Here is a 25,413-nt window from a genome sequence, read left to right as displayed (position 1 = left end):
ACGTATCGTGACTTTTTCCCCATTGCCAGCAATGGGGTGGGCGCAGTTTCAGCGTGATGCATCTGACCCATGTGCCGGCAGTTTGACATGCCTGTTCTACAAGGACTAGGGGTGACATGATAACAGTGTTCCAATATCTCAGAGGTTGCCACAAAGAAGAGGGAATCAAGCTATTATCCAAAGCACCTGAAGGCAGGACAAGAAGCAATGGCTGGAAACTAATCAAAGAGTGAAGCAACTTAGAACTAAGGAGAACTTTCCTGACAGTTAGAACAATTAATCAATGGAACAACCTGCCTCCAGAAGTTGTGAATGCTCCAACACTGGAAGTTTTTAAGAAGAGATTAGACAATCATTTGTCCGAAATGGTATAGTTTTTCCTGCCTGAGCAGGGGGTTGGACTACATCCAACTTTATTATTACTATTATTATTATTATTATTATTATTATTATTATTATTATTATTATTATTATTATTATTGTTGTTGTTGTTGTTGTTTATTATTATTATTATTATTATTATTATTATTATTATTATTATTATTATTATTATTATTATTATTATTACCACTGAACTACATTTTGTTGGGAAAGTTCTTTTTAACTTGATCTTTTCTCCCAAAGTGTTAAAAATTTCCATTTGGGGTTGTTGTAAATTTGCTGACCATCCCTTCTTTCCCTTGCCTATGTCGTTCATTAAAAAAAATGTTGGAAGAGCACTATAATAGTATCTGGGAGTGACCTTAGGAGACATGGAGAACAGGGAGAGCCAAGGGAGTGGTTGGATAAGCAGCAGCTTAGCCTGCAGCAGGAATGTGGGCATGGTTAACGTCTCAAAAAGGGCTTTGTCTAGTTTCTCAGGAAGAACTGTACTTTCAGAAAAGAAAATCGAGGAAAAAAAAACCTTAATGTCTCCTCATGGAAGAGGCAATTGGGCAGCTGCTCAGAAAGTGGCTAATCTCATGCTAAGCCCCCATTCCACTTGCCTTCCAGGTCACTTGACCAGGGCACCACTATGTTGTTTTTTTTTTTTAATAGGCTGAAAGTATTCCAGAAGTCAGGTTTAGAAGGGTTTCCCTCATTTGTCTAGGCTGGGGAAAAGGCGCGACAGGGATGAGACCGACAACCGGCTTCGCTGTCCAGAACGTGGATGCTGCATATTTAGGTCACCAAGATCGCGAGTGGAGCGCTTTACTGGAGGCGCTTTGGCACCGAGGCTGCAAGGCTACGTACGCCAGTTGTCCTGCGGAGCGAACGCTTGACTCTCACCGAAGAACCGAAGCGGATCAGGAAGGTCTGCGGGCCGGAGACTTAGACTAGCGTTTCCCAACCTTAGGAACTTGAAGATGCGTGGACTTCAACTCCCAGAATTCCCCAGCCAGCATAGCTGGCTGGGGAATTCTGGGAGTTGAAGTCCACGCATCTTCAAGTTCCTACGGTTGGGAAACGCTGGTAGAGCACCCGCGACGGCGGCACACCAGAACCCGCAGCTGGCAGGTGCGCTTGGGGGCGAAACCCTCGCGCGTTGCTGGTGGAGACGGCCCGGGACGGACTCGAAAAAATATGCCGCGGCGGTTGCGCTCCTCCCTTTTTGGTGTGGAAGAGCTAGCGCCGCGCCTCCTTCGCCCGCGTCACGGAAGCTTCACTTGGAGCCGCAACTGTTTCTTCGCGCTTGCTTTCTCGGAGGCACCAACTGGGGCGGCAAGGCAAGAGGGGGACCGGCCAAGTGCGCGCGCGGCCAAGCCAGGGGGACGCCCTGCTCTCCCTCCCGGTCGGACCGCAGCCAGCTAGGGTCTCGCTCCTCCCGCGCGACGGCGCTCTCCGAAGTTGAGTTCACTTTTCAGAGAGGCAAAGAACTTTCCATCTGCCTGTCTTCGTCCCGCTGGAAGTAGAGAAAACGAGAGCACCCTTTCACTTTAGAAACCGAGGCTGGCCAGCCTTCAACGCCTTCCTGGGAATAGTTTCGTCTGGACGGTAATGTAAATACTTTCCACCTTGTTCTTCCCCCCCCCCCAATCTCAGTTTGGAATTGTCTTGGCTTGGCTCGCTCGCCAGCATTTGGTTTTGGAATCTCAGGCAGTTCTTGGGTGCTTCCTGTGATTGCAGAGGATGTGACTGACCATTTCCCCGAATTTAATTTTAGCCTGGCTGTAAGAAGGTCGGCAGTTTGGCGGGTCGAATCCCGAGTGCCGCGTAACAGAGCGAGCGCCTGTTACTCGTCCCAGCTTCTGCCAACCTAGCAGTTCGAAAGCACGTAAAAATGCAAGTAGAAAAATAGGGACCACTACGGTGGGAAAGTAACAGCGTTCCGTGCGCCTCTGGCATCTAGTCATGCCGGCCACATGACCACGGAGACGTCCTCGGACAAGCGCTGGCTCTTCGGCTTTGAAATGGAGATGAGCACCGGCCCCTAGAGTCGAAACGACTAGCACGCATGTGCAGGGGTACCTTTACCTTTAAGACCTTTGCAACTTTCTGTCTTTACAATGCAAGATGTTAAGTTTGCTTAATTTCTGGGAGCCTGGCTCTAAGAGGTTGGCTGCTTAGAACAGCAGGCTGAAGAAAACCTTCTCCTTTTCGCTTTCTTCCATTGTATGCTGTGCCTGGAAAATAACTTTACTTCATAGGTGTCTGTACCAGGTTGTACAGCAAGCTAAGTTATTAGCCATGGTTACCAACGACTTGGGAGAAGCCATCATCTTAGTATAGTCTGTAAATCAGATCTTCACGTTTAATGGCGCTGGGTGTTTTTTTTTTTTTAATTTTAGCTTTGCATGGTACGTATAAGTAGCACTTATGGTTTCTCAGCCAGGGTACAAGTTCAGCATGTTGCATGAACGTGCCCTCTTCTTGTGTAGTCCTATGTGTTGTCCTATGCAGTGGTAATTACCTTGCAGGGCAAGTTAAGGATTAGGGTATTTCCATATTGCGTTCATCTGAGGATGTTTTCTCCACAGAAAGAATCATTTAAGGAAGTTACCCAGATTGTAATCATATCCAGGCTGCTGACAAAGTTGCGAAACCTGGACTGCCAAAATCAAGATCAGGGGTAGGCAACCTCAGCTCTTTTATGACACATGGACTTCAATTCCCAGAATTCCTGAGTCAGCATAAAAGAGCCGAGGTTGCCTACCCCTGATCTAGGGGAAGACTAGAGGGCAGCAAAGAGTTGAGGATCTTCTGTATCTCTTTGCTACATCTAGTGATTTCCTCAATTTTTGCAACATTCTGATTGCCTTCATGCTGACCCATTGTTTGTCTGCATAAGGAGTATGGGAACAATTTTCTGTATGTAGTGCCAGGCCAATACATGTGCCCAATTATCTAAAATAAGTACATTTATTTTTGTTATTGTTAACATTAATATAAAGGAAATATTAATGATTTGTCCAGTTCTGGATTCTATACTTTGGAATAGAGTCAGAAAAAGTGGTGAAGGAGATTAAGGGTCTAGAAACCAAGTCTTATGCTGAGAGAGTGAAGGAGCTGTGCATATTTAGCCTTCAATAGTTTGATAGGAGAATATGATGGTGCTCTACAAATCCTGCAATCATATCTCACTGAAGAAGATCAGGATCTCCTCTCTGCAGGATATGCAACAATGGATTTAAGTTATGGGAAAACACTTATAGGTACTTTATACTTTATAGAGTATAAGTTGGTGGCTCTTGAAGTATATGTGATCTGAATAATGATACTGAGAAATTTATGGAATAACATTCAGTAACAGATATCCTAGATACTACTAAATATTATTAAGTTTGTCTTTGGAAACTGAGCTTTTTTTGGATGGAGAAAGAAACCGCCCAATTTTCTGCAATAATGCTTATGAAAGAAAGTAAAAGGATAAAATCAGCTACACGTAGTACTCAAATTGCAACAGTTTGTTTAGTGACCATTCAAAGTTACAACGGCACTGAAAAATGTGACTTATGACCATTTTTCATAGTTACAACTTTTGCAGCATCCCCATGATCATGTGATCAAAATTCAGATGCTTGGCAACTGGTTCATAGTTATGACCTTTACTGGGTCACGTGATCACCTTTTGCAATCTTCTGATAAGCCATGTCAATGAGGAAGTCAGATTCACTTAATAACCAAGTTATTAACTTATCAACTGCAGTGATTAACTTAACATCTGTAGCAAGAAAAGTTGTAAAATGGAGCAAAACTCACTTAACAAATGTCTCACTTAACAGCAAAACTTTTGGGCTCAATTGTGGTCGTAAGTCAAGGACTACCTGTAATAGAATTTCAGTGCTGGAGTCATGAGCATCTAGAGGTCTTCTGGCTAATCTAGTACAAGACTTTCTATTCTGCTAAGCCTCTATATCAGGTTAAAACTTGGTTTATCTTAATAACAGTTAATTGAGCAAGCCATAGCAGCCTTTCTTGCACATAAATAAATAAATAATAGCATTCACAACATGCAAGGCTGCAATGTGTTTGGCTAATTTGTAGCTTATCTACTGAGTTAAAGTGTAAAACAGCAGCAGCATAAAACTTGCTGTCCCCATTGCCAGTCCCTATTCTGCTGCCTTTTTTGTTTACATCTGTTCCAAGTCACTGCTGATGGCATTGTCCTGGTCTGTAACTATCCCACTCGTTATATTCAAGGCGATCGGTTTTCTCTGCTGGCTTTGCCAACTTCCAGCCAACAAGAGAAGCAGCCAATGACAAACAGAGCATAATGGTGTAGGTCTGACTTAGGGAATTTATCTGGCTTTAGCTGTTCCTCCTTCTATAATCAACCTGGCATAGTTATTTATGAGAAATTTTAAGGATCATCATGTCCCAAAGGTATCTCCCCATGCCACATGCTCCACAAAGAAGACACACTTCAGGTCCCTTCTCTGAAACAATGTCACTTAGTGGCAGGGCTTTTTTTCTCATAGAACGCTCAGAACGGAGTTCCGGCACCTTTTTTGGATGGAACCTTGTAGGGTAGGCAAGGCGGGTTGTATGACATGGGTGAGTTCCGGCACCTTTTTCTTTTACAAAAAAAGCACTGCCTAGTGGGTATCCAGGAAGTGGGCTCTTTGGAATGATCCCACCCTCACCCCAATGTACAGTTGGTCCTGATCCTACAGGTCATTCGAAAGCCAGTAAGCCTGGCTTTTTTCCCAAAATGCTTGGCTCAGCAAAAACAAGTACATACTGTGAATTAATTTACGTTAGAAAAGTGCAATTAAATTTGAATGCTTATTCATATTTTTTCTTAAACAAAGCGAGGTATTAAAATGAGCTTATTGACTTACATGCATGCTAAGTATATATTTGAAATACAATTGGGACGATTGGGAAGAAAACTTTTTTGCTTATGGCATTTTTTCTACAATAAGGTTTTTCTTTGTATTTGTTTAAACAATACATTTAAATCCTGTTTTTAAATAATGCAATATAAATTAGAACCACCAGTTTTCAAATAGTAGCAATATAACAGTGAAAATGGTGTTGATGAAGTGAATTCTGATCTAAAATCCGTCAGATACAACTAAGCTCAGAAAAAAGGAAAAGCTAATTTAAACAGCAGGGCTATGTGTTAATCTGGATTAAAAAAAGAAAAACATGATTCAAAGCACATGTTGATGCACACTTTGTTCCTGTTGGTACCTCCTTAAACCAAACATGTATTTTCTCAGGATTTTGCTGAAATAGTATGATTCTGAGAAAAAGACCAGTTTTCAAGAGGTTGCCAATGTGTGTGATATGTGCCCCTGCACCCTTCTGAATCATCTTTTCAAATCCAGACCACTGCATAGCCTTCTTGAATAATGTAATCCAGCCTTTCCCAATTTCCATTAATCCCATCAACATAATCTATTGACAAGCTGACAAGCTGAAATTCAAAGTAAACATATGTGTGAGCTGACACCCCAAGTCTAAATATTTGGTTTTTAAAACACATAAAGTGCACATGATATGCAAACACTAAGTGCATAGCATTTTAAGAAGTTGGTTCAGACAAAATAGAAGCTATAATTGGTAGAACCTTCAGTAGTGCGCTATTTAGTCAGAGTTAATAAACATTTGCAACACTAAGTCATTATTTACAAGAGCAGTTTAAACATGTACCTTCATGATTTATTACATGTACTGGATATATTGCAGAGTAAATGTGTTTTGGGTTGTGGCTTCTTTGGTACAGTTCCAAACTTCATAATTCGTCTATTTATATGAATTACCGTATATACTTGAGTATAAGCCGACTCGAGTATAAGCCGAGACCCCCAATTTTACCCCCAAAAACTGGAAAAAGTTATTGACTCGAGTATAAGCCGAGTATAAGTATAAGCTTGGCCCCTTCTTAGCAACATATCTATATTCTGTGCCATGACGAGCTGCTCGTTGACTCCGCCGGCGGCTGTTTCTTGCCGCCTCCCAGCTGATGGAGCTGCGCGACCACCGGAAGCCGTCTCCAGCCTTCTCCCAGCCATCCCTGCCGGCACGTGTGCTCCGTGGCCGTTCATGGCCGCCCCGTTCGCCCGCCGAACAGCTGATGGGCGCGGGCGTGGCCGGGCTGTCCCCGGAGCCGGGCGGGTTCCACCGGCGTTCACCGTTCGCCCGCCGAACAGCTGATGGGCGCGGGCGTGGCCGGGCTGTCCCCAGAGCCGGGCGGGTTCCACCGGCTTTCACCGTTCGCCCGCCGACCAGCTGATGGGCGCGGGCGTGGCCGGGCTGTCCCCGGAGCCGGGCGGGTTCCACCGGCGTTCACCGTTCGCCCGCCGACCAGCTGATGGGCGCGGGCGTGGCCGGGCTGTCCCCGGAGCCGGGCGGGTTCCACCGGCGTTCACCGTTCGCCCGCCGACCAGCTGATGGGCCCGGGCGTGGCCGGGCTGTCCCCGGAGCCGGGCGGGTTCCACCGGCGTTCGCTGTTCGCCTGCCGAACAGCTGATGGGCGCGGGCGTGGCCGGGCTGTCTCCGGAGCCGGGCGGGTTCCACCGGCTGGGCTCCCCACGGCTGCCTCAGCAGTTGGCGCGGCTGCGGGAGCTGATGGGTGCGGGCGTGGCCGGGCTGTCCCTAGAGCCGGGCGGGATCCACCGGCGTTCAGTGTTCGCCCGCCGAACAGCTGATGGGCGCGGGCGTGGCCGGGCTGTCCCCAGAGCTGGGCGGGATCCACCGGCATTGGGTGTTCGCCCGCCGAACAGCTGACGGGCGCGGGCCTGGCCGGGCTGTCCCCAGAGGTAAACTTCGTGACCCACCCAGCCCATGCATAAAACAGAAATGAAAAGTCTTAAAAAAGTTTTGTGCGGTTAAATAAACAGCATTTGCATATTGTTTCTCCACGGAGCACCGACAAAATTCGCTCGAATTAAGGAACGCCGGTAAAAGAACAAGTCTGTGAAAGCGGGCGAGAATTCATTTCTTTTAAACCGGCTGCAAGTACCAGGAGCCAAAGGCAGCCTCTCCGAAAGCCTCACACTGAAAGCGGGCGAGAATTCATTTCTTTTAAACCGGCTGCAAGTACCAGGAGCCAAAGGCAGCCTCTCCGAAAGCCTCACACTGAAAGCGGGCGAGAATTCATTTCTTTTAAACCGGCTGCAAGTACCAGGAGCCAAAGGCAGCCTCTCCGAAAGCCTCACACTGAAAGCGGGCGAGAATTCATTTCTTTTAAACCGGCTGCAAGTACCAGGAGCCAAAGGCAGCCTCTCCGAAAGCCTCACACTGAAAGCGGGCGAGAATTCATTTCTTTTAAACCGGCTGCAAGTACCAGGAGCCAAAGGCAGCCTCTCCGAAAGCCTCACACTGAAAGCGGGCGAGAATTCATTTCTTTTAAACCGGCTGCAAGTACCAGGAGCCAAAGGCAGCCTCTCCGAAAGCCTCACACCCAAAGACGCAGGCACGCCCACACCGAGGAACGCCGCCGCTGGCGAGGCTCGCAGACGCTGCCGTTCTTTCTTTCTCGTTTGCGGGAGCGCGAGGCGGCGTGCGCATACAGAGGCATATATAGACCCAGGGAGCCGCCGAGCCTTCCCCCACCCGGAGAGAGAAGCGTTTCTGTGTCGGCACAGATACCCCTCGCTCGCGAGCAGCCTTGCCCTAGCCCGCCGGTCGCCCCCCCCCAGATGTTGCGAGCCTCGCCAGCGGCGGCGTTCCTCGGTGTGGGCGTGCCTGCGTCTTTGGGTGTGAGGCTTTCGGAGAGGCTGCCTTTGGCTCCTGGTACTTGCAGCCGGTTTAAAAGAAATGAATTCTCGCCCGCTTTCAGTGTGAGGCTTTCGGAGAGGCTGCCTTTGGCTCCTGGTACTTGCAGCCGGTTTAAAAGAAATGAATTCTCGCCCGCTTTCAGTGTGAGGCTTTCGGAGAGGCTGCCTTTGGCTCCTGGTACTTGCAGCCGGTTTAAAAGAAATGAATTCTCGCCCGCTTTCAGTGTGAGGCTTTCGGAGAGGCTGCCTTTGGCTCCTGGTACTTGCAGCCGGTTTAAAAGAAATGAATTCTCGCCCGCTTTCAGTGTGAGGCTTTCGGAGAGGCTGCCTTTGGCTCCTGGTACTTGCAGCCGGTTTAAAAGAAATGAATTCTCGCCCGCTTTCAGTGTGAGGCTTTCGGAGAGGCTGCCTTTGGCTCCTGGTACTTGCAGCCGGTTTAAAAGAAATGAATTCTCGCCCGCTTTCAGTGTGAGGCTTTCGGAGAGGCTGCCTTTGGCTCCTGGTACTTGCAGCCGGTTTAAAAGAAATGAATTCTCGCCCGCTTTCAGTGTGAGGCTTTCGGAGAGGCTGCCTTTGGCTCCTGGTACTTGCAGCCGGTTTAAAAGAAATGAATTCTCGCCCGCTTTCAGTGTGAGGCTTTCGGAGAGGCTGCCTTTGGCTCCTGGTACTTGCAGCCGGTTTAAAAGAAATGAATTCTCGCCCGCTTTCAGTGTGAGGCTTTCGGAGAGGCTGCCTTTGGCTCCTGGTACTTGCAGCCGGTTTAAAAGAAATGAATTCTCGCCCGCTTTCAGTGTGAGGCTTTCGGAGAGGCTGCCTTTGGCTCCTGGTACTTGCAGCCGGTTTAAAAGAAATGAATTCTCGCCCGCTTTCAGTGTGAGGCTTTCGGAGAGGCTGCCTTTGGCTCCTGGTACTTGCAGCCGGTTTAAAAGAAATGAATTCTCGCCCGCTTTCAGTGTGAGGCTTTCGGAGAGGCTGCCTTTGGCTCCTGGTACTTGCAGCCGGTTTAAAAGAAATGAATTCTCGCCCGCTTTCAGTGTGAGGCTTTCGGAGAGGCTGCCTTTGGCTCCTGGTACTTGCAGCCGGTTTAAAAGAAATGAATTCTCGCCCGCTTTCAGTGTGAGGCTTTCGGAGAGGCTGCCTTTGGCTCCTGGTACTTGCAGCCGGTTTAAAAGAAATGAATTCTCGCCCGCTTTCAGTGTGAGGCTTTCGGAGAGGCTGCCTTTGGCTCCTGGTACTTGCAGCCGGTTTAAAAGAAATGAATTCTCGCCCGCTTTCAGTGTGAGGCTTTCGGAGAGGCTGCCTTTGGCTCCTGGTACTTGCAGCCGGTTTAAAAGAAATGAATTCTCGCCCGCTTTCACAGACTTGTTCTTTTACTGGCATTCCTTAATTCGAGCGAATTTTGTCGGTGCTCCGTGGAGAAACAATATGCAAATGCTGTTTATTTAACCGCACAAAACTTTTTTAAGAGTTTTCATTTCTGTTTTATGCATGGGCTGGGTGGGTCACGAAGTTTACCTCTGGGGACAGCCCGGCCACGCCCGCGCCTATCAGCTGTTCGGTGGGCGAACGCCGAACGCCGGTGGAAGGCGCCCGGCTCTTGGGACAGCCCGGCCAGGCCCGCGCCCGTCAGCTGTTCGGTGGGCGAACACCCAATGCCGGTGGATCCCGCCCAGCTCTGGGGACAGCCCGGCCACGCCCGCGCCCATCAGCTGTTCGGCGGGCGAACACTGAACGCCGGTGGATCCCGCCCGGCTCTGGGGACAGCCCGGCCACGCCCGCGCCCATCAGCTGTTCGGCGGGCGAACGCCGGACCCGCGGCCCGTGCGGAGCCCAGCCCTCCCTTCTCTCAGCAGCCTGTTCCGAACGAAGGGACAGTTCTTTTTTTTGTTGACTGGAGTATAAGCCGAAGTGGAGTTTTCAGCCCAAAAAAGTGGGCTGAAAAATTCGGCTTATACTCAAGTATATACGGGGTAGTCAGAATTACTGTTATGTTCAATAACAGAATATATTTTACATGCATAAAAGCCAACAACTTGTGCAATAGACTTGTTTAACTATAGAATTGTTCTCCATGTACACAAGGAACAGATTTAACATAGGGCAAATAGAATGGTAGCCGGTCACAGCTCTGTTAGAAAATATTAAAGAAGTCAACATTAAGCTTATACTGGATTCTGGAATACAATCTGGAAACATTGCATTACCAATGTTTCATTTGATTGCAGAAGTATGGACCAGGCAAAACAAAAAGAAGTGACATTTCTGCCAGGAAGAAGATACAAGAAAATAAAATATAGTACTATACTCAAAAATAATAGGAAAGAATGGAACAATAGGAGCTATCAAAAATCAAACAGTTTGAGTGGCTTATCTTTGACTTCAAAGGTTTAACATAAAACACAAGAAAAAAGACAGCAACAAAAAAAATTGTGTAGAATCTTTAATAATGATAAAGAACATAAAGATTAAAAAGGAAGTTACTCTTATTGGCTACAGCTAGTCATTGACTTACAACAATTAGTTTAGTGATGGTTCAAAGTTACAACAGCATGGAAGACCTTTTTTCAGACTTATGACTTTTAGCATCCCTATGATCACATGATCAAAATTCAGATGCTTGGCAACTGATTCATATTTATGACAGCTGTAATGTCCTGGGGTCATGTGATCCCTTTTTACAACCTTATGACAAGCAAAGTCAATGGGGAAGCTAGATTCCCTTAATAACAATGTTACTAACTTAAGAACTGCAGTGATTCACTTAACAGCTGTGGCAAGAAAAGTCATAAAAAGGGGTAAACATCACTTAATAAATGTCTCACTTAGCAACATAAATTTTGAGCTCAATTGTGATCATAAGTTGAGGACTACCTGTATTATTATCAGTAAGTCTTTGTCTTAGTTTTTATTTTGATCTGTCTGTTGTGATCAAGATTATCTTGAAGAAAAAATAAAAGTGTCTTTAAATCTATTGTATCTGCAAGTATGTATTCTTAGTTGTTAATAGATTAAACTTTGATCACTTATAACTTGGTTGCATTGTTCAGTTCAAAGGACAGTTATATTACAAAGATCAGGTAAAGTTATAACTGATCAGATCTGTGTGACAAGAATTGTGGGAGCTTGTCTTGAATGAAATGGCTGGCATATTTGGTATTATCAGTGCTTTTTTTGTAAAAGAAAAAGGTGCCGGAACTCACACATGTCATACAACCCGCCTTGCCTATGCTACAAGGTTCCATCCACAAAAGGTGCTGGAACTCCGTTCTGAGCGTTCTATGAGAAAAAAAGCCCTGGGTATTATAACAACTGTGTCAGCAAGATTCAACATCTAGGGGAACTGTAGGAAAATATTGCTTCCTGCCGTAGCAGCTTCAAATTCAGAATGTAAATACTTCAATACTGCAAATAAACATGTCCTCCCATGCTACAGATTCACCCCAGATCTACCATAGTTTTGTTTACTTACTTTTTCTGAGTTATCTACAGTACATGAAGTTGTATTCAAACTGCGGTTATATGACAGCTGCTATTTTAGACTGCTGTTACAAAGATTGTGTGTATATTTGTATTCAGTCTTTTAAGTTATTAAGCAACATGGTTGCCTTTATTTTAGTTAAAGTATGAACATACTGTACATACCCCTTCATGGATTACTGCCTTGTTGTGGTGAAGGGGCTTGCGTAATTCAATGAAGCTATGAGCTATGCCGTGCAGGGCCACCCAAGATATAAAGGTCATAGCAGAGAGTTCTGACAAAAGGAGCAGAGGGCTAGTACTAGTAGCGCCAGAAAGAATGAAGTGACTGGGCCAAAGCCGAAAGGACGCTCAGCTGTGGATGTGTCTGGTGGTGAAAGGAAAGTCCGATGCTGTAAAGATGTTTTCTCCATAGGAACCTGGAATGTAAGATCCATGAATCAAGGAAAGCTGGACGTGGTCAAACAAAAGATGACAAGACTGAACATCGACATCTTAGGTATCAGCGAACTAAAATGAACAGGAATGGGTGAATTTAATTCAGATGACCATCAGGTATACTACTGCGGGCAAGAATCCCTCAGAAGAAATGGAGTAGCCTTCATAGTCAATAAAAGAGTAGGAAAAGCAATACTGGACTACAATCCTCAAAATGACAGAATAATCTCAAGTCGAATCCAAGGCAAACCATTCAATATCACAGTAGTTCAAGTCTATGCCCCAACCACCAGTGCTGAAGAGGATGAAATTGACTGGTTCTATGAAGCCCTACAGCACCTTATAGAACTAACACCAAAAAATGATGTCCTTATCATCACGGGGGATTGGAATGCTAAAGTAGGAAGCCAAAAGATAACTGGAATAACAGGCAAGTTTGTCCTTGGAGTACAAAATGAAGCAGGGCACAGGCTATTAGAATTTTGTCAAGAGAATACGATGGTGATAGCAAACACTCTTTTCCAACAACCCAAGAGACGGCTCTACACATGGACATCACCAGATGGTCAACACAGAAATCAGATTGACTATGTGCTCTGCAGCCAAAGATGGAGAAGCTCTACAGTCAGTAAAAACAAGACCAGGAGCTGACTGTGGCTCAGACCATGAGCTTCTCATTGCAAAGTTTAGGCTTAAACTGAAGAAAGTAGGGAAAAACACTAGGCCACTCAGGTATGAATTAAATTATATCCCTGTTGAATATACAGTAGAGGTGACAAATAGATTTAAGGAATTAGATCTGATAGACAGAGTGCCTGAAGAACTATGGACAGAGGTTCGCAACATTGTAGAACAGGTAGCAACCAAAACCATCCCAACGAAAAAGAAATGCAAGAAAGCAAAATGGCTGTCTGAAGAAGCTTTGCAAATAGCTGAGGAAAGGAGGGAAGCAAAAGGCAAGGGAGAAAAAGAAAGATACGCCCAATTGAATGCAGAATTCCAGAGAATAGCTAGAAGAGATAAGAATGCCTTCTTAAATGAACAGTGCAAGGAAATAGAAGAAAACAATAGAATAGGGAGGACCAGAGATCTTTTCAAGAAAATTGGAGAGATGAAAGGAAAGTTTCATGCAAAAATGGGCATGATAAAGGACCAAAATGGCAGGGACTTAAAAGAGGCAGAAGAGATTAAGAAGAGGTGGCAAAATTACACAGAAGAACTATACATGTCCCTGATAATCACAATGAGGTGGTCACTGACCTCGAGCCAGACATCCTAGAATGTGAAGTGAAGTGGGCCTTAGAAAAGCTGAGCCAACAATAAAGCTAGTGGAGGTGACAGTATTCCAGCTGAGCTATTCAAAATCTTAAAATACGATGCAGTAAAAGTGCTACACTCAATTTGCCAGCAAATTTGGAAAACTCAACAGTGGCTACAGGATTGGAAAAGATCAGTTTACATTCCAATTCCAGAGAAAGGCAGTGCCAAAGAATGTTCAAACTATCACACCATTGCACTCATTTCTCATGCTAGTAAAATTATGCTTAAAATCCTACAAGCTAGACTTCAGCAGTATGTGGATCGAGAACTACTACTGGCAAATCTAGACAGCACACTAAAAAGCAGAGACATCACCCTGTCAGCAAAAGTGCGTATAGTCAAGGCTATGGTCTTCCCAGTTGCAATGCATGGCAGTGAAAGCTGGACGATAAAAAAGGCTGAGCGCCAAAGAATTGAGGCCTTTGAACTATGGTGCTGGAGAAGACTCATGCAAGTCCCTTGGACTGCAAGGTGATCAAACCAGTCAGTCCTAGAGGAGATCAACCCTGACTGCTCTTTAGAAGGCCAGATCCTGAAGCTAAAACTCAAATACTTTGGCCACCTAATGAGAAGGAAGGACTCACTGGAGAAGAGCCTAATGCTGGGAAAGATTGAGGACGAAAGAAGGGGACGACAGAGAATGAGGTGGCTGGATGGAGTCACTGAAGCAGTAGGCGTGAGCTTAAATGGACTCCAGAAGATGGTAGAGGACAGGAAGGCCTGGAGGAACGTTGTCCATAGGGTCACGATGGGTTGGACATGGCTTTGCAGCTAACAACATACTGTACATGGTTTAAACACAGTAATATTATAATGTACACTTTAAAATTCTATATGAGATTGAGCATGCACACCCACTTTTATAGGATATGTTTGAATGACATGTGAAGTCAGCTAAAGTTGATCCATTAGAGTCACATGTGCTGACTTGCTTCTCTCTCAAGTGTTCTCTTCAAGATAGGCTGAGTATATTAAGCAAGAACATCTGGGTGGCTTGTTTTCAAGCCCTGTTGTTGAGGGGTATGTGTTTGTGTTTGTGGGGGGAGCTTATTGTTTTCTTTCTGTCAAAATCATTTTTATATTGCAACTGTACTTAGAAAAATATGTTTAAATGCATTTATTTAAATTTAAAAACTGATTGAGGTTAAAGTGTTATGCTGTCCCAAATGTGTAGTCATTAATAATTGTGCTTATTACTGACAGTGGATATTCACAAATTGGATAGAAGAGATGATTGTGGAAACACTCTTAGGGGTGATGATTTTTAAAAAAATATTTATTGTGGTTTATTTGTTATTGTTTGGGTATGAGATGAATGTTTTGGTCTAAAATACAGATTTATAGAATAATATGAATCACTATAGAGATACCGTAAAAAATATTTTTCTCATTGCTGTAATATTCCACTACATATTTAGCAATTAACAGGCACAAATAGTGCCCCGCATCATTCCAGTGAGTAAATAGTTTAGTTATAAAAAGGGATAAAATGGTATAGGTTTTCATTGTCATGACAGCAATATAGTGTAGCAAATATTTTGCATATAGTGTGTATCTGAAGCATGATAGAAACTAGAAACCACCCTCTTTTTACTAATTGGTAGTAATAATTTTCATCTCTGTGTATGTTTTCGCCATTAACTGAAAAAGCCAGTGGTTTTGCAAGATTTATTTGCTTGCCATAGGCCATATGGAATGACGTGAAATAAAAGATAAATACAGGGCAATTGAAATGAATTGTGCTCAGTTACTGTGTAAATAAATCCTGGTTATTCAAACAGCTGTCTTAAAATGTCTGTTCTTTAATTCTGTTGTTTATGTTACAATGTGCTGTTTTGTTTCTTCAATTCTATTGCCAACAAGTGGCTCTGGGTGGTGGAAAAATCATCAAACAATTAGAAATAATTACAGTGTAGTACAAAATTAAATACATATGGCAGCTGAGAAAAAAATATCATGGTGAATAGTTACATATTCATGTGTATGTATGTATGTATATATGTATGTATGTATGTGTGTGTGTGTGTGTGTGTATACACACACACACACACACACACACACACACGAATATGTAACTATTCACCATGATATTTTTTCTCAGCTGCCATATATATTTAATATATAGTATGATAGTATGAAGTATTGTGTTATATTACACAAAATAACCACAAGTTAGATCCTTGGTGGAGCAGTGGGCTAATGCCTCCTTAAGTAACACCAGCTGCCTGCAATTAGTGCAGGTTCGCATCCCACCAGGCTCAAGGTTGACTCAGCCTTCCATCCTTCCGAGGTAGGTAAAATGAGGACCCAGATTGTTGGGGGCAATAAGGTGACTTTGTAATAATGCCGCTTGGGGGGGGGAAGCCCTAATAAGCAGGCATATACATAGAATGAAGGCTATTGCTAAGCACATTGATTTGTGCTTAGATTGTAAGCCGCCCTGAGTCTTCGGAGAAGGGTGGGATATAAATGGGATTTAAAAAAAAGTTAAGTTTAGACAGGAAAGCAAGAATGGAATTGTAAATATTTTAAAATATCTTAACCTCTTTTTATTTTTCTCTTCACAGACAGAAATGTTGCTCTTTATTCTTCATGTAAGATAACTACATATTTGATAAAGCACTTTTAATCAGAGACATCTGACAATATAGTATTGGTGCAAGTAATAGAAAGAGGTAAAAACACTATGCTGATATAATCCACTAAACCAGATGGTGACAGCACAATTTCCTATAATACATTAAACAAAGTGAGGGGAAAGGTAAAGAAAATTCCAAAAGATATTTAAAACTCTGAATATAAAACTTGCTGAAATGTAGGTACTTTGTGTTTCACATTTTCTTTTTCTTTTAATGTGTTAATGTACGGTATATGTTTTCCTATGCGATATTTTACAATAATACTTTGAACCGATCATGTTATAGTAGTGTATGGCACTTGTTATTAAATCAGTAACTATTTATAAGAGTATTATAGATGTAGATTTGTATATTTGTAATCAATCTTTTCAATTATTAAACAACATTATTGCATTTATTTTAATTAAAGTATGGACATACTGCACATGGTTTAAACTCAGTAATATTATAATGTAAATTTTAAAATTGTATATGAGGTTGAGCATACACACCCTTTTATCAGTTATGTTTGGATGGCATGTGAAGTCATAGTTAAAGTTGATCCATTAGAGCAGGGGTGTCAAACTGCCGGCCCATGGGCCAGTTGCATCATATGGAGGTCGTGCCCACCCCAGCTCTGGCAATGCAAAAAAGTTATGATATGTCACAATACATCGCATGACGAGGCAAGTTTGACACCCATGCATTAGAGTCACATGTGCTGGCTTGCTTCTTTCTCAAAAATGTAGATTTTTCTTTCTTTCTTAGTTTGGGATTTTTTTTAAAAAAATTACTCTTCCTTTGGGGGGGGTTCTATTAATTTTTTTCTCTTAAGTTTAAATGTTCTTAATTATGTGGGTTATTTTAGTGTATTTGGAAACTTTCATTTTTTTGTAATTTATAATTTGTAAATAAAGTTAAAACATATTTTAAACAATTTACACTTCATAGCTTGGATACTCAACTGTATAATAAACAAAGAAATAAAAACTACTATTTTGTCTTTGGAGAAGAACTTTTGGACATTTTTTCCAGGTTTTTTTTTCCCCTCCAAACTCACAGAGTCTCAATCCAGGGTCTGGTAGCATCTTTTCAGACTAGTACATTTTACTAAAAGGGATAGGTTTTCATGACTTACAGCTCATAGAGCATTAATGTACTCATAGCTTCATAAATAAAAATATACATCTTAATAATTTTGATAACTTCAGTCCCTCAAAACAGAACTTAGTGTTATCTCTTAGTGTTGCATTTCTCAACAGTAGTGAACTGCACGTTAAAGTATCTTTAATATCTTAATAGTCTTCCATTCATGTAATAAAACTTTATGAATCAGATTTTTAGATTTATGCAAACCATAATGAAATAACAACTGATGGTGCCAATAAAAACATGATTTAACAAGCACAGATGATGATCATTTGCAGAGTTGTACTCCACTATACGTATAAGATTTTAAGTTGAAAGAAACCTGATCCTAACAAGTAAGTTATTTGCAAGCAATAAAATGTTGCTATGAGAGATTTACTAACATGGAGAAGATGTGGCACACATCGACACTGTAATTAATTTACTTTGATCAATATTTTCAAATTTAGAAAAAAAATATTTATTACCTCTTCTCCAGGAAAAAATAAAGGTGTAGTTGCACCTTACATTATGCAGCACATTTCATACTTATTTGAGAATATAAAACAACAGATGGTTTTTTTTTTTAAAAAAAAAGCAAACTTGTAGCTTAAAAGTATGTAGCTTAATAGTTTCCTAAGAAATAAGGACTATGTTTACTGGTGGTAACCTCTGAGTAAGAAATATAGAAATGGAATTTAGTATTGAATAGACATGTATCATACTAATCTTTAAAGTAGGGGCCACTTGTAAGTTAAAGATTTTTTTACAGTCCGTTTAAACTCTGCAAGAAATGACAGAAAGTAAGAGTGGGCAGTGCTTTTTTTGTAAAAGAAAAAGGTGCCGGAACTCACACATGTCATACAACCCGTCTTGCCTACCCTACAAGGTTCCATCCAAAAAAGGTGCCGGAACTCCGTTCTGGGTGTTCTATGACAGAAAAAGCCCAGAGAGTGGGGCAACCATGGAAAAGCCTCTGTCCATGGGGGCAGACACCATAAAATTTAACATCTGGAAGGTTTTGTGAGAAGAGAAATGTATTTCACATATATACAAAAATACCTCACTTCATTTATTACACTATATGTCTAGTCTGATGGATCTGCAGTTGAAAGTTTAGTCAGTATATAAAATAGGGAATTAGGGGACAGGGCAAGATTTGAAAGTGCCAAATTTCAGTTAAGAGAGCAAAAATTACAGATAATCCTCGACTTGCGACAACAATTGAGCCCACAATTTCTGTTGCTGAGTAAAACATTTGTTAAGTGAATTTTGCCCCACTTTACGACTTTTCTTACCATAGTTGTTAAGTGAATCACTGCAGTTGTTAAGCTAATAACACTGTTGTAACTAATTTGTTAAATGAATCTGGCTTCCCCATTGACTTTCCTTGTCAGAAGGTCAAAACAGGTGATTACGTGACTCCAGGACATGGCAGCCGTCATAAATATGAGTCAGTTGCCAAAGCATCCCAATTTTGATCACATGACCGTGGAGATGCTGCAATAGTCATCAGTGTGAAAAACACTCATAAGTCACTTTTTCAGTGCCGTTGTAACTTCAAACAGTCACTAAATGATCTGTTGTAAATGAATCTACCTGTACTAGATTACTAAACTAAAATCTGTTAGTGATAAAACATATTCCATTAAAACTAACCCCAAGGGAACTTGTAGTAATAAACTTATTATATTTGCATTTTCCTCTTTCAAATTATTACCTCAACATAAGAAATTGCGAAGAACTGATACATGATTAATCACATATGGCAATAATATATACATCACATGGGTTGCTTTTTATTTCCAGAAGTTATTTCTATGGAGAAAAATCTGTAATATTTTAAGCTTTCTTGTACTGCGTGAAGACTGAAGTCTTTGTTGATAGCATAATTAGAACTGTGACAAAACAAGGCAAAATTTACCAGAGGCACTTGCACTTACGAAATGTGACTGACATGATAGCAGTTGGTAGCATGACTCACCAGTTGTTATAATGATCCTTTCTACCATTTATTCATATAAGAAACCTTTCTAAAAGGCAGGGGAAAATGGAGAAGGAAAATGCCTTCATACTTTCTTACCAATAAGCCCTTAGGATTAAGAAATTATTTTTGAAGAAAAGAATGGCAGAAAAAGGGAAAATTCATTTAAATCCCTTTAATGCAGATATTTACCAAAAAAATATTCTTTCATTTTGTTATGACCCAAGTGGTCAAGGCAAGGCAGGCCTTTAGAGTCCTCTATAACCCTCAAGAAGTGTTCAACAAACGACCCTCCAAAGATCAATAAGGCTTCACCCCATGCTACCCTGAAGGCAGCCATCCTCAGTCCCCCAAACAGAGCCCATATATTATCAGGAAAGTCCACAAGCAAAGTCCAGGTATAAGAGAAATGGCAGTCCTCAGGGCAAAGACAAGATAAAAGGAGGTTTTGAAGGTAAAGCAAAGCAGTCCACAAGGCTAGGGCAAGACAAACAGCAGTCCTCAAAGCAAAAGTGAAAAGCAGTCCTCGAAGCAAGGATAAAAACAGAATCAAAGCTGGGGGAGTGTAATCCAAAACAAACAATTGTTCCTGGCAAAGACTAACTCCCCACGGCTTCCTTAAGTCACTTCATTCCAGGTGTTCCTTGTGAGGAGGGGTAGGGTGACCTCTTCCCGAGCAGCCTTGCAGCCCTTCTCTGAGCTTACCTCCGCTCTGCTCTCCATGCCCTTGGATCAAGTGGAGAAGGCAGGTGTTTCTCATCAGAGATCTGCTGCCTGTCGGCACCAATGCCTATCAGCAGCCAATCCTCCCCTCTGTCTGGGAAGGCAGGTATATCCCTGTCCAGTTGACCACTTCCCCCAATGCCTGAGGGGCCCTGGGACAGCATTGTCCTCAGCCCCTGGCTGCTCCAAACATGGCAAGGAAGATGTGCCATCCCTATTGGACAGTCCTGGTTCCAATTCCCCCTCCTCCTCTGAACCAGGCTCCAATGTGGCCGTGACAGGTTTATTAGTTTTAAATAAGTTGACAGAACTGAGCTACTGTAAGTATCCTAATTTTTTGAGGATCCATGATCGTTTGCTACGATAGAGTGTTGCAGGCATCTAAAAAATCTGACTGCCTATTAAAAACAATGTCTCAATTGAACATCTGCTTTGTTGTAAGTCATATAGATACACAATATGTATAGGTAGTCCCAACTTAAAATCTCATTTGGGACTGGACTTTCCATCACTAAGCAAGGCAATTGTTAAGTGAGTTGTGTCAATTGTATATCCTGCAGTAATGAAGTAAAGTCCGGGTCTGGATGGGGAGGAACAGGCTTCGACTCAACCCTGACAAGACTGAGTGGCTGTTCATGCCAGCATCCCGGGAAATTCCGATTATTCCATCATTGGCCATGGGGGGTGAGCTATTACCCCCCGTAGATAGGGCCCACAACTTGGGGGTCCTTCTAGATTCACAGCTCTCTTTGGAAGAGCATATTGGAGCTGTGACTAGGGGGGCCTTTGCCCAGGTTCACCTGGTGCGCCAGTTGCGGTCCTATCTAGACCGGGATGCCTTGCACACAGTCACTCATGCGCTCGTGACCTCTCGTCTAGACTACTGTAATGCTCTCTACATGGGGCTGCCCTTGAGGTCCACCCGGAGACTCCAACTGGTGCAGAATGCAGCCGCGCGAGTTGTCTTGGGAGTTTCCCGATACTCCCATGTTACACCTTTGCTCCGCGAGCTGCATTGGCTACCGGTTGCTCTCCGGGTGAGGTTCAAGGTGTTAGTGATGACTTACAAAGCCCTTCATGGCATGGGTCCGGATTACCTACGGCAACACCTGCGGCCGGCGTCAACTTCCCTCCGTCCAGTGCGCTCCCACAGAGAGGGCCTCCTCAGGGTGCCGCCGATCAAAGAATGTCGATTGGTGACACCCAGGGGGAGAGCGTTCTCTGTGGGCGCGCCAGACCTCTGGAACCGCTTACCGGTTGAGCTCCGGATGGCCCCCGACCTTCGCTCCTTCCGGCGCGATCTCAAAACTTTCTTTTTCGAACAAGCTGGCCTGGTCTGACGGGATGGGGTTGGGTTTTTATAAATAGTTTTAATTTTAATAGGTATTAATTTTATGGGCATAATGTTTAATGGCTTTTTAATTTTTGTATTCTATTTTTATTGTGTATTGCCCTGTTCACCGCCGTGAGTCCTCCGGGAGAAGGGCGGTATACAAATTAAATTATTAAATTAATTAAATTAAATTAAATCATTGTGGTCATTCAGTGAATCTCATGGTTATTAAGTGAATCTAGCTTCCCAAATTGATTTTGCTTGTTGGAAGGCAGCTGAGAATGTCACAAATGGTGATCATATGATCCTAGGACACTGCAACTGTCATAAATACATGCCAGTTGCCAAGCACCCAAATTTGGATCACATGACACTGGGGACATTACGATAGTCGTAAGTGCGGTCATGTCACTTTTTTCAGCACTGTCCCAAAGGTGCTTGTTCAAGAGGCAACTGAACTTTCTTGTATCTTCTTTAAAGATGTTTTGCTTCTCATCCAAGTAGCTTGGATGGTGGAGAATGGAAGGATTTATATACCTTATCACTAGAAATCAGGGATAGGCAACCTTGGCTCTTTTATGACTCCCAGAAGGAGTTGAAGTCCACGAGTCATAAAAGAGCCAAGGTTGCCTACCCCTGCACTAGACCAAACTGGATTTCTTGACTGTCTATCTAACATTATTTCCTGTAATATTTTGGGCGGGATTTACTCCAAAATTGATTTTATGAAACTTTGTGTTCTGTAATACAGGCATGCTGAAATCATTTTTCACTCTTGTAGGAGCAACTGAGGCAGCTTCTGATAGGGAAGATAAGTGGTCACTTCTGCTGAATGGGATGGAGAAGGGGCAGTTATGATCAGCAATACTTAGAGTAAGTGTAACAAGAAAGCGAAGGAAAGGAGTTGGCCATGTAGATCATAGATTATTCATTCCTTAGGTAAGACTAGAAAATTTTGAATCAAGAAAACAAACCTTTTCAAGGTGTTAATGCGTTTTATAGGCTCTTGCTGGCAAATTGTAGGAGAGAAATACAAGGAAATGCATTTATGTTATCCCTGAAATAGTTATGTTGCTAACTTTTGTATCGATTACAAACAGATAGAATGGTCTTTAATTTGCCTTTGATTCTTTCTTTTCACAGAATGAAGAAACGCAAATGCTCCTATATTTGTCCAATACAATTGCGTGTTTTAATACTGTTTTTAACAGTTGTGCTGCTCTTGCTGCTTAAACTCCTCGAAGCTGATTGGATTTCATTCGTTCACAAGGATAGGTACTTTGTAGAACCATTTTTAAGTACCTCATCATTTGTGAAAAACAAGTACAGCTATGGAAAAAAATATGGCCAAGATAAAATTAATTGTTCCTCCATCTATGATCAAGATCCCGTGGAGATTGGGAAGTCTTTAGTGATAAATGGAAAACAGATTATTGATTTAGAAGATGAAGATGTTGTAGCAATGACCAGTAATTGCCAGGAATACCGAACAATGAGAGAATATCACCTAAAAGCCGTTTCACCAGAAGAGGAAGAATTCCCTTTAGCTTATTCTCTGGTTGTTCACAAAGATGCCATAATGGTTGAGCGGCTCATTCATACAATATATAGTACTCAGAATGTCTACTGTATTCATTATGATCAAAAGTCTTCTAATACTTTCAAACAGGCTTTGGAGAATCTGGCCAAATGCTTCTCCAATATATTCATTGCATCCAAATTGGAAGTGGTTGAGTATGCCCATATTTCAAGGTTGCAGGCAGATTTGAATTGTTTATCTGATTTATTGAAATCTGCAGTTCCATGGAAGTTTGTAATTAATTTGTGTGGCCAAGATTTTCCCCTGAAATCAAACTTTGAGCTGGTATATGAATTTAAGAGACTTAACGGAAGTAACATGTTGGAGACTGTCAGACCAAGCAGTAGTAAAAAAAAAAGATTTACCTATCACTACAAACTTATAAATAGACCTTTTGAACATATGAAGATGCCAGAGATAACTTATATTTCAAAACGTCCACCTCCACACAATATTGAAGTTTTTGTAGGCAGTGCCTACTTCGTTTTATGTCGAGCTTTTGTACAGTATATTCTTGGCAATTCCCATGTTCAAGATTTTTTGGAATGGTCAAAGGATACTTATTCACCTGATGAACATTTCTGGGCAACTCTTGTTCGTATACCTGGAGTACCTGGACAGATTTCAAGAGAAGCTCACGATATCACAGATCTTCAGAGCAAAACTCGTTTAGTAAAATGGAACTACTATGAGAACGATCTCTATCCTCCCTGCACTGGTATACATCTTCGCAGCGTGTGCATCTATGGAGCTGCAGAACTAAGATGGCTCCTCAACTACGGGCATTGGTTTGCCAACAAGTTTGACTCAAAAGTGGACCCTATTGTAATAAAATGTTTGGCAGAAAAGATTGCAGAACACCAAAAGCAATGGGTTAGTTTAGCTTCTAAAAAACATGTTCTACACAAAATATTTACGGGTGTCCCCTAGCAATATGGAATAATTATGAGTAGATTGTGAGGAATTGCTGGATGGAGGGGTTTTTTTGCTTGTCAGAGACATACCTGTAAGGGAAACTCTGGTCTATCTTGGCAAAACGCTGATAAATTTCTCCATGCGAAGCTAAAATAAGATACTCTCTAGTTGAGCACTGAGCAATTAACTCTGCCTGAAATCCTTGAGACAGAGATTATAGGTAGCCCTCATTTAGTGACTATTTCATTTAGTGCCCACTCACAGTTATGATGGTAATGGAAAAGTAAAAGTTCTGATATTTACAACTTTTGCAAAAGCAAAAGAAGGCTGAAGTAAGATCACGAGCCAGGTGCAATTTTACTTAGGGACTCCTGTGGTTAAGAACTGAGTTTCCAATCCCACTTGTGGTTAGTAAACAAGGACTCTCTGTACAATCTTCAACAATAAAGGATTAGAGACAAAGGTTGTTTCCTGAGGCCATGTCTTCTAAAAAGGGATAGTAGGTTAACTTTGTGCCAAAGTGAGCAGGAAGAAAGGATGCTATCCCAGAAATGCTATTCAATGCTTTGAGAAAGGATTCTGGTTGGTGTTCAATGCTCCCTCAGGTTTTGACTGATGTGGAGTTTTTATCTGCACAAATTCCTGTCTCTTATTAATTTTTTATACCTTTATCCAGCCCCAGGACTGTCTACACTTTCAAAACCACTGGTTTACCTCATGTAAAACATTTGATTAGATTTTATCTGTACTTTTGCTTACTGTCTTGTTTACAAGGACTGAGCTTGAATTTTGTTACAATCATGGATTAAATCTATGCAAAATGAATGAAAACTACTAAATTGTATATGCAATTATGAGATGTATGTTGAATGTTAAATCAGCCTTTCTATATATTTAAGGATGTATGTACACTGGGTAATTATAATTTAATTATTTAAATAAGGTTTATTTTATCATTTTAATATATTTGAAAAATTCTCTGGAGCAATGAGAGCTGTAGATAATGCTTTTTCTACACAAATTTCTCCTTTGCCAAAACTGTAAGAAAGAAAGATACCAAAGTCAGTGATGTTGCTTACATGCAGTTCTCTCATCTTGCTGGTGCCACCATTGTTAATGCAAGTCTGCAATAAGTATTACAAATAAAATGGTGAATAAATTCTATACAAAATGCAGAACTACAATTCTGATGGGTATTACAAGGCACAGCATGTTTTGATAAGACATCATAAACACTTCCTCACTCGATCACTTTTTAAAAAATTATTTCACAGTTAAAGCTTTAAAAAAAGATTGATAACCTGAACAAAGGTTAGAGCTAATCCTGCCCAGATGCGAGGCAAGATCGGTGGACGAAAGTCCGGATGACCCAACAACCATGAACACAGCTAGGCAGTAGTTGCATGAACAAAATGTACAAGAAATCTTAGGCTGCCAGAACTATTCTACGGTACAAAGCAGGGTAGGCTTCTCTGGCTATGTACACCAAATGCTAAAAAACTAAATTAAAAATAAATTTAAAAAGCGTATAATTAATATTTGGCTTTCAAAATAGGGTCAAGCGTAGAATCTTCCTACTGTTTTTACACTACCTCATTTTTTTCAATCTGAAACCAGTAATGATTTAACATTCTTTGTACTTTAAAGTAGCCTGCCTTGACTTTGTATTCAATATGTGGGCTGAACAGCAACTGCCAGAATTCCTAGTTTATAAAAAAAACCTGTGAATTGCACCCTCAACCCATTTATAA

The 25,413-nt window shown here is 42.0% G+C and overlaps 1 protein-coding gene across 2 annotated transcripts; it reads left to right on the top strand.

The window, feature by feature from the left end:
* Positions 1–1,700: 1,700 nt before the first annotated feature.
* Positions 1,701–23,710, top strand: GCNT4 (glucosaminyl (N-acetyl) transferase 4). Of its 2 annotated transcripts, none has more exons than XM_083357288.1 (2): positions 1,701–1,974; positions 22,312–23,710. In XM_083357288.1, the coding sequence occupies exon 2, from the start codon at positions 22,313–22,315 to the stop codon at positions 23,675–23,677; it is 1,365 nt and encodes a 454-aa protein (XP_083213414.1). In that variant the 5' UTR covers positions 1,701–1,974; position 22,312; the 3' UTR covers positions 23,678–23,710. The 2 variants fall into 2 exon arrangements, with proteins under 2 accessions (XP_083213414.1, XP_083213413.1); XM_083357287.1 differs by lacking the exon at positions 1,701–1,974 and adding an exon at positions 21,924–22,041.
* The last annotated feature ends 1,703 nt before the right edge of the window (positions 23,711–25,413 follow it).

The sequence above is a fragment of the Vipera ursinii genome, assembly GCF_947247035.1.
Source record: "Vipera ursinii genome assembly, chromosome: 2".
Classification (NCBI taxonomy): Eukaryota; Metazoa; Chordata; class Lepidosauria; order Squamata; family Viperidae; genus Vipera; species Vipera ursinii.
This window is presented reverse-complemented; position numbering and strand designations above follow the sequence as displayed.